This window comes from Phoenix dactylifera, chromosome 2, assembly GCF_051530095.1.
Source record: "Phoenix dactylifera cultivar Ajwa chromosome 2, Ajwa_hap1_PhDact_Kaust_v1.1, whole genome shotgun sequence".
Taxonomy (NCBI): domain Eukaryota; kingdom Viridiplantae; phylum Streptophyta; class Magnoliopsida; order Arecales; family Arecaceae; genus Phoenix; species Phoenix dactylifera.
Genome location: NC_143191.1, coordinates 35,243,622 through 35,253,152, shown reverse-complemented (window position 1 = coordinate 35,253,152; position 9,531 = coordinate 35,243,622). Strand labels below are relative to the sequence as shown.

The 9,531-nt window shown below is 39.5% G+C and overlaps 1 protein-coding gene across 1 annotated transcript; it reads left to right on the top strand.

The window, feature by feature from the left end:
• Positions 1 to 1,415, top strand: LOC120109857 (zinc finger protein CONSTANS-LIKE 3-like). Its single transcript, XM_039123490.2, has 2 exons — positions 1 to 864; positions 959 to 1,415. The coding sequence occupies exons 1-2, from the start codon at positions 121 to 123 to the stop codon at positions 1,310 to 1,312; spliced, it is 1,098 nt and encodes a 365-aa protein (XP_038979418.2). The 5' UTR covers positions 1 to 120; the 3' UTR covers positions 1,313 to 1,415.
• Positions 1,416 to 9,531: the final 8,116 nt, after the last annotated feature.

Here is a 9,531-nt window from a genome sequence, read left to right as displayed (position 1 = left end):
TCCCCAATAGAACTCCCCCACCTCAGGAGAAACAAAAGCTAATCACAGAAGGAAGAGAGAGAGAGAGAGAGAGAGAGAGTACTGGTGAAGTCAAGAAGAGGGCTAGAGAGAGAGCAAGAGATGGCAAGCGAGTTGGAAGGAGCGAAGCGAGGAGGGTTTTGGGGGCTTGCGGCAAGGAGGTGCGACTCGTGCAAGGGGTCGCCGGCGCTGCTGTTCTGCCGGGCGGACACGGCGTACCTTTGCGGCACGTGCGATGCGCGCGTGCACGGGGCGAACAAGCTGGCGTCGCGGCACGAGCGGGTGTGGATGTGTGGGGTCTGCGAGCAGGCGCCGGCCAGCGTCACGTGCAAGGCGGACGCCGCCGCACTCTGCGTCACCTGCGACGCCGACATCCACTCCGCCAACCTCCTCGCCCGCCGCCACGAGCGCGTCCCCGTCGTCCCCTTCCTCGAACCCGCCGCCTCCGCCCTCGAGTCCGCTGGCGGCGGCGAGGGGTTCCTCTTCAAGGGCGTCGACGAGTGCGACGAGGAGGAGAACGAGGCGGAGGAAGCGGAGGCCGCGTCGTGGCTCCTACGAAGTCCTACTCCCCCGAACCCTAATCCCAAAGGGGGGATGCTGGAGGCGCCGGAGCTGAAAACGGCCGACTACTTCTTCTCAGATGTGGATCCGTACCTGGATCTGGAATACGGCTCCTCCATGGACTCCCGATTCCAGCAGACCGACAGCGTCGTCCCCGTTCAGGCCAAGGCCGTCGTATGCCCGCCGCCTCCGCCCCTCCTCGCGCCGGACGGTGGCGTGGATCTCGATTTCACCCGATCCAGGCCCTCCTACAGTTCCTACACCGCCCATTCCCTGAGCCACAGCGTAAGAACCCTCATAAAAAACCCCAGATCAAGATAATTTTGGAATTAATTCGCGATTCTCTTGCCTGTTTCTCAAATTCTTGAAATCGAAGCAGGTGTCCTCGTCGGAGGTGGGGGTGGTGCCGGAAGGTGTCTGCGGCGGCGGCGGCGGGGGCGCAATGGCGGACGTGACTGACCCCTACGGTGGCGGGGGGAGGTCGGGGAATCCGGCGGCGCAGCTGGACCGGGAGGCGCGGGTGATGAGGTACCGAGAGAAGCGGAAGAACCGGCGGTTCGAGAAGACGATCCGGTACGCGTCGCGGAAGGCCTACGCGGAGACGCGGCCAAGGATCAAGGGGCGGTTCGCCAAGCGAACGGAGATCGAGGCGGAGGTCGACCGTATCTACTCCACCGCCGCCGAGGCGGCGCTCATGGTGGATAACGGTTACGGCGTCGTGCTGTCCTTCTGATGGGGCCCTGTTGTGAGATTTATTGATGTTTTTGGCTTTTATGTACTCTTTCCCTTCTCCCTCCTGTCTCGCTCTTTGATGTATATTATTATTGCGTTTTTAATGGCCTTGTTTTTGAATGGCGAGAAAAAATAAGTGTTCTCGGTTTGGAAGATCGAGCAGCTTATCCGGGGCGGTGGCGGACTTTTTCCTTGTCCTCACTGCCTTTTTACCCTTTTTTTTTTTAGACTCAATTCTTGGCATCTTTTTGGCTTTTGAGATGCCATGCTGCAAGGCTACTGGTAGTTGGTTTTCTTCTCCTCTCTTTGATCTCTGCAGCGATGGGTATACGGAGGTGAACATGGACGTGGCAAGCGGCGCTTTAGGAGTCGTGTCCGCGCATGATGCTGTCTCCGTTATCCAGGATACGCTGGAACGTGATCATGGATCGACACGAATCTAAGGGGCTGCCGCATCAGCTGCGAGTGTGCAGCGGAGAATATGATGAAGGGAATGGATTCTTGAAGGAAGAGAACGAGGAGCAAGTTTTATGGTTTGAGTTTCTGGTATGCCACTTACGTCTAGTTAATTAACCTTTCTTTTTTTTTTTGGAATGTAAGATGGGAGGCAAGCCTGAAAACAGTAAACAAAGACTAGGTACATCAACTAGGAAGGCTAGATCTATGATCTATCCATGCCCAAGTAAACAAGGATTCGTTCCAAATCAGGTTGCAGCTGGTCAGCAGCTGAGATGAAAAAAATCATCTTCTGATGCTTCGGCAGCCATTCAATCTATCTTCAGCCTGGGTGCCATGGCGTAGCAAGTGTTGTTCTAAACGCCTATATGGACTTCTTGCACTGGATAATGTCCTTAAACAAGGGAATGTTCCTGAATCTACTAAATAATATAGCTAGCCAAGCCTGATGAGCGCCGCGCCCAATATTTGTACCTCCGTGTGAAGGGCCTCCCATGCACCCACAAGTTCAGCAAAGAAAACCTAGCAAGGGAGCGAGGGCTTACCAGTTACCACCCGCAGTAACAAGATGGCCATAACAGTCTCTGATAGTAAAATACGAATCTGATGCATTGTCTCCAACGGAATCATCAAAATTAACTTTTAACATTCCGAGAGGTGGGGGTAGCTAGGAAACGAGTCTAGTAACCAGTGGGCTTGAAGAAGTTTAATTCCCTGGTCTAATAGTGGAGGAATACATTGATAAGAAAGTTTGATTAGCTAAATTTTAACGAGTCTCATCTCATCTAAAAAATGATTTACTACCACTAGACTGATAAAACTATCGCAGAAAAGTTGTCATGAGAAATTGACTTAGCAATTTTATTTTTGCGACTATAGCATGAGAACATTAGTGAGTTTGTCAACAGAAATGGGTGGAAAAATATTTACCCACCTGGGAGATGGATAAGTTGATTTTCTATCAACTGGATAAAATGGCCCTATTTTTTATTTCTAAAATATTTCTCTTAATATATCAACAAATTCTAACCTCTCATTTGCTCTCTTCATCCGTGATGAACTCGAAGCCTAGCAGCACCGCTGCAATCCCCAGCCAATTTCCAGAAAAAAGTTTGGTAAAATCTGGCGAGGCTTTCATGTTTCTTAATTAAAATCTCCTTCTCTTTCTTTTACTCGGTGAGTTCTATATTTTTTTCTCTCTAGCAATTATGGGTATTCTCAACCTATGTTTCTCAAGATACATTTCTCATTGTTTTGGGGTATTAAAATTTTCATTTTTTTTATTTTTCTCAAATTTGATTATGCAAATCTAATATTGATCTCCAAATTTGTTGTTGCAGTTCATTCTTTGGGTCATGTAATTTCTTTTCTTCTGATTTTTTTGGTGATCAAAATTTAGTTATATCAATTTGGTCTTTTGGTTAATGTATTCCATATTATTGCCTCTCATGCAGCATTAATACAGATCTCTGAATAGTTTGAAGGTGACTAAGTTCGAGGGCTCGCTCAAACCAGTATTCTCATCTTGAACTTGATTGCTTCAATTTCACTTTTTTTATCCTTGTTTTTCTGGTAAAACTAATAGGGAGCCCCATTGAAATTCCAAGCAATTTTTTTCCTCTTACCATGTTTAATTGAATGCATTTTTGACTGTTATGTCATGCCCTTATATCATCTAGCCCCCTGTATTTTTGTATGGGCCGAAAGCCTAGTTTGGTACGAAGAAATTGGACTTCAATCACAAAAAGGCAATACATGATACGTATACAAATTGGGACTAGGAGCATAAAGGGTATTACAGAAAAGAAGGATAGATTTGAGCAACTTATCCATAAAGTTATAATGGAAAAGAATATAGGTAATATATTCTTGAGCCAATTTCCAATGCATAAAAAAATATGGATAAATTATTTTTACATCTGAGTATTGCTTAGATTTTAGAAAAATATAAATTCTTGGATAATTATCGTGCCTTCTTAATGTTAGTGTGGTCCCTCCTCATGTGGGACTCATCTCATTTGAAATTTAAAAAAATAGGATAAGAAGAAACCAATGACTTGGGTGAGGTAATCGCAGAGAAACCAGGAAGCCTAGGGCTCTACGGAAAATGGAAGAGAAAATAAATAGAGAAGAAGAGAAAGAAAAGGTGTTGCTTTGTCGGATGATCGGAAGATTAATTGTATCCAAATTTGGCTGAAATTTTAATATGTTGTTTCTGGCATTGAGAGCTAGAGATGGAACAGTTTGGATCTTTTAAAAGCCTTCTTGATTATTTCAAGCATCAATACTTGGTGAGATTCATCCTCTATTTTGTTGTTTATTGTTAAATCCACATTATTGGTGAAGAATATTCTTGTTTTGAAAGCCAAGATTAAAACTTTTTGATATTTATGCAGCCTCTAGTTGAACTAGAGAAGATCTATTGTACTTCCATTATTCTAAATAGTAAATTTTTTTGGCTGGACTAGGTTTCGTGGTTTTTTCCTTCACATAGAAGAGTTTTACACATTAAAAAAAATATGTTGTCTCTTGTTTCTGCATTGCTTGATCATTTTGCTTGTTAATTGCTTGAGTAGATTGCAGAGATTATTATTGCTTGGTAAGTGATATCCTATTTAATTATACAAAAAAGGAAAAGAAGTTTGTGCCATCATTATTTTTTGATTGTATTTTTCCAACTAAATAATATCAGAGCCAAGTTGTTAGTGGCAGTATGGTTAAACTCACATCTTCCAATTATTCAATTTGGAAGCTTCGAATTGATGATTTACTATTTTGCAAAGATTTGTATGATTCTATTGAAGGAGATAGTGACAAACTAAATAACAAAACTCGGCAAGAGTGGGAGAAAATGAATAGAAAGACGATTGGATTAATTAGGGAGTGGATAGATGATAGTATTTTTCATCATGTTATGAAGACTAATACACATAGTTTATGAAAGAAATTAGAGAATTTCTATGAGTGAAAGACTGCACAGAATAAGGCAGTCAAAATAAGAAAACTTGTAAATATGAAATATAAGAAGGAAAGTTCGGTGGCTAAGCATTTGAGTAGATTTCAGGATATCGTAAATCAGCTAAATACTATGAAAATGATGCTAAATAATGAGTTGCAAGTATTGTTGGTGCTTAGTTTCTTGCCCGATAGTTGGAAAACTATAGTTGTATCACTTAGTAATTCAGCTTCCTAATGATGTGGTAACATTGAAAATGGTAAAAGATAATATGCTTAATGAGGAGACTAGAAGAAGAAAACATGATGTGACTTACAAAAAGGCGAGGGAGGAGTAAAACTAGAATCTTGCAAAATTCTAACAATCATAATAAGTCAAGAAAAATGTCCAAATTTATAAAGAAAAAATCAAATATTTTTATTGTGGCAAGCCAGGGCATATGAAAAGAAAGTGCAAAAATTTTAAAAGAGAACAATCAAGAGATAGAGGTGAAGAAAAAAATACAACAGTTGCATCTGATAGTGATGTCGGTATTATTTGTGACGATACCTGTGTAAACCTTACATGTCAGAATTGTACTTGGGTTGTTGACTCGGGTGTCTCTTTTTATGTTACTTTTCAATGGAATTTCTTCACATCCTAGTGGTGATTTTGGCAGTGTTAGAATGGATAATAATAGAGTAACTAAGATTATGGGCATAGGAGATGTCTGCTTGGAAACTGGCATTATGTGTCAACTATTGCTAAAAAATATGAGGCATGTCCTTGATATCTGCCTCCACTTGATCTCTATTGGAGTACTTGATGATGAAAGTTACCACAACCACTTCGGTGAAGCAAAATGGAAGCTTACCAAAGATTCTCTAATAATAGCAAGAGAAAAAAAAAATCAAGCATACTTTACATGATGCAAGCAAAATTGTGCAAGAGAGAGGTGAATGCAGTTGAAGACTCTTATATTAAATTATGACTTAAGCAGCTTTGACACATGAGTGAGAAGGGACTTAATATTTTGGCTAAAAAGAAACTTCTTTCTATAAAAGATATACCCCTAAAGACTTATAGTGATTGTTTCGCAAGTAAACAATATAGAGCTGCATTTCATAAATCTCCTTCATATAGAAAATCACATATTTTGGATTTAATTCACACCAATGTTTGCACTATGGATGCTAGAACTCTTGGTGGTGCTTTATATTTTGTTACTTTTATTGATGATCATTCTAGAAAAGTATGGACTTTTGCTTTATAATTTAAAGACCAGGTGCTCAATGTATTCAAACATTTTTATGCTAGTGTTGAAAGAGAAATGGAAAGACAACTGAAGTAATTCAAGCAGATAATGATGGTGAATACGCGGTCCATTAGAGAAATATTATTGAGATCATGGCATCAGGCTTGAGAAAACCGTTCCTAAAACACCTCAATATAATAGAGTTGCTGAGAGAATGAACCACACTATTTGTGAAAGAATTCAGTGTATGCTCTCTCATGCTAAATTGCCTAAATTCTTTTATGGCGAAGTAATGAGAACTGCAGTGAATTTGATCAACCTTTCTCCTTCAGTTTCTCTTAAAGGTGCACCAAAAAGGGTGTGGATTGGGAAAGATGTGTCATATGATCACTTGAGAGTATTTGGCTGCAGGGCATTTATTCACATTCCTAAAGATGGGAGATCCGAGCTTAATGACAAGTCTAGACAGTTTATCTTAATGGGTTATGCACATGAAGAGTTTGATTACATATTATAGGATCCAGTTGATAAGAAAGTCATCATAAGCAGAGATATTGTGTTTCTAGAAAACCAGACTATTGAAAAATTTGGAAAGGTTGAGAAGTCGAAGTCTATCACTAAAAAATTGTTGATCTGGGTCGAGTGCCTCCAACCATGATGAATAATGACAATAGAAAAGATGTGCAGGAAGATGATGGTAACACAGTTGATGAGCCCACACCTGATAATGATGTGCCGGATAAGCATGTTAAGCAAACCTCTCTAGAATCACTAGTTGAGCCTCAGTTGAGAAGATCTACTAGGGAGCACCGACCTTTCCAAAGATATTCTTCTCATGAGTATGCGATGATCGCTGATAGGGGAGAACTAGAATGTTACTAAGAGGCTATAAATCATGAAGAAAAGAGAGTGATTAAAAGCTATTTAAGAGGAGGTAAAATTCTTGCATAAGAACTGCACATTTGAGTTGATGGAACTACCTAAAGGTAAGAAAGCACTCAAGAATAAATGGTGTTCAAATTGAAGACTAAAACGAAGAGCTCACATCCAAGGTACAAGGCACGGTTGGTTGCGAAAGGTTTTGGTCAAAAAAAAAAGGTATTAACTTTGAAGAAATTTTCTCACTTGTGATCAAGGTGTCTTCAATCCGAGTTATTCTTGGTTTATCTGCAAGCATGAATTTGGAGATTGCGCAAGTTTATGTAAAATCTGCTTTCCTCCATGGTGACTTGGAGGAGAAAATTTACATGGATTCACCAAAAGAATTCATAGTTAAAGGCAAAGAGCATCTCATGTATAGATTAAAAAAAGTCTGTATGGGCTCAAGCAGGCACCTCGGCAATGGCATAAAAAGTTTAATTCATTTATGATAGACCATGGGTATAGTAAACCGCTTCTAATCATTGTGTATTTATAGAGAGATTCTCTGATAAAAATTTATTATTCTCTTACTTTACGTGTATGACATATTGATTGTTAGCCATAATGCTAAGAAGATTTAAAGCTTGAAAAGAGAGTTAAGCAAGTTCTTTGCCATGAAGTACTTTGTCAGATAAACAAATTCTTGGTATGAGAATTACTCATGATAGAAAGAATGGAAAGCTTTGGTTATCTCAAAAGAGATATATCGAAAAGTGTTAGAAAGGTTCAGCATGAGCAAGTCCAAACCAATTTGCTCTCCACTTGCAGGTTACTTCAAGTAAAGTTTCAAGCAGTGTCCTACATGTCAGAAAGATAAAGAAGAACTAAAGAAGATTCCTTATGCATCCATAGTTGGTAGTTTGATGTACGCCATGGTTTGCACAAGGGTGGATATTGCTCATGCAGTTGGTGTTGTAAGTTAGTTTTTTTCTAATCCTGGTAAAAAATATTGGGCAACTGTTAAATAAATTCTCAGATATCTTAAAGGCACTTCTAGAGTCTATTTATATTTTGGTAATGATAAACTTGTGTTGGATGGGTACACAGATATAGATATGGCTGGTGATATAGATTCTAGAAAGTCCACATCATAGTACTTGATGACTTGTTCAAGGGGAGCAATGTCATGGCAATCTAAGCTACAAAAATGTGTTGCTTTGTCCACTACAGAGGCTGAGTATATTGTAGTTACAGAAGCTTGCAAAGAACTTTTGTGGATGAAAAAATTTCTACAAGAGTTGAGCCAAAAAAAAGAGAAATATATATTTTATTGTGACGGTCAAAATGCCTTCCATCTCTCAAAGAATCTAACTTTTCATTCGAGATCCAAGCACCTTGATGTGAAATATCATTGGGTTCAAGATGCTTTGGAGATGAAGTTACTGTATCTTGGAAAAATCCATAGTGATGATAATGGGTCATATATGATGACCAAAATCTTGTCTGTAAGAAAAATTATTGCTTGTAGAAAGAAAACGGGCTTGGTGGAACCCCCCACATGAGTCGGGAGGGAAGATTTATTGGTGTGGTCCGTCCTCGTTTGGAACCCGCCTCATATGAAATTTAAAAAAAAAAGGATAAGAAGGAAATGTCAGGTTGGGTGAGGTAACCCCAAAGTAATTGGAGAGTCCGAGGCTCAACGAAAAATGAAAAAGAAAAAAGAAATATAAAGAAAAAGAAAAGAAAGAAAAGGTGATGCTTTGTCGGATGATTGGATGGGTGATTTTATCTAGATTTGGCTGAAATTTCAGTATGTTATTTCTGGTATTGAGAGCTACATATTGAACGGTTTGAATCTTTAAAAAGTCTTTTCTATTAATTATTTCAAGTATCAACACTTGATGAGATCTATTCTTTATTTTGTTGTTTATTATTGAAATGCATCTTAATGGTGAAGAATATTTTTGTTGTGAAAGTCAAGATTAAATTTTGTTGATAATTGTGCATCTTCTAATTAAACTAGAAAGAATCTATTGTAATTCTATTATGCTAAATAATGAAAGTTTTTGGCTGGATTAGATCTCGTGGTTTTTATTCTTTGCATAGAAGGGTCTTTCACGTTAAAAAAATTTTATTGTCTCTTATTTTTGGATTGCTTGATTATTTTGCTTGTTGATTGCTTGAGTAAATTGTAAAAATTATCATTCCTCGATAAGTGACATCCTATTTAATTACACAAAGAGGAAAAAGAAGTTTGTGGCATGGTTATTTTTCGTATTTTCCGAACACCCAAGAACAAGCCCTAAGAGATAGGTCTACTTCATACTTAAAACAATCATTTTAATTCTTACAGCATGGAAACTATTTAAGGTGCGATTAGTGTAGGTATGGATGCTGCAAGATTGGGATCGAGAGTGGCTGAGACTATGCAGTTAGTTGAGTGTTAGCATGCATCTGATTTTACTATTAAGGTTAGGACTGCGCACCGAGTTGGTTTACCACCAGCTTTCTAATACGTAAGAGTATGACTACTTGGTTTAATATAGCCTTTCCGTGGTTTTTTTGGTGGCACCATTGTTCATGCGTTAACCTCTCTTGAGATAGTTGCGGTGAATTTTCAAGCATTTTGAAATGTAAGGGGGGTGATGGCTGTGATTTGTGATGCTCGATGAAATTCTATCAGCCTCAAAAGCTACAGCGTATTCTTTCTGCC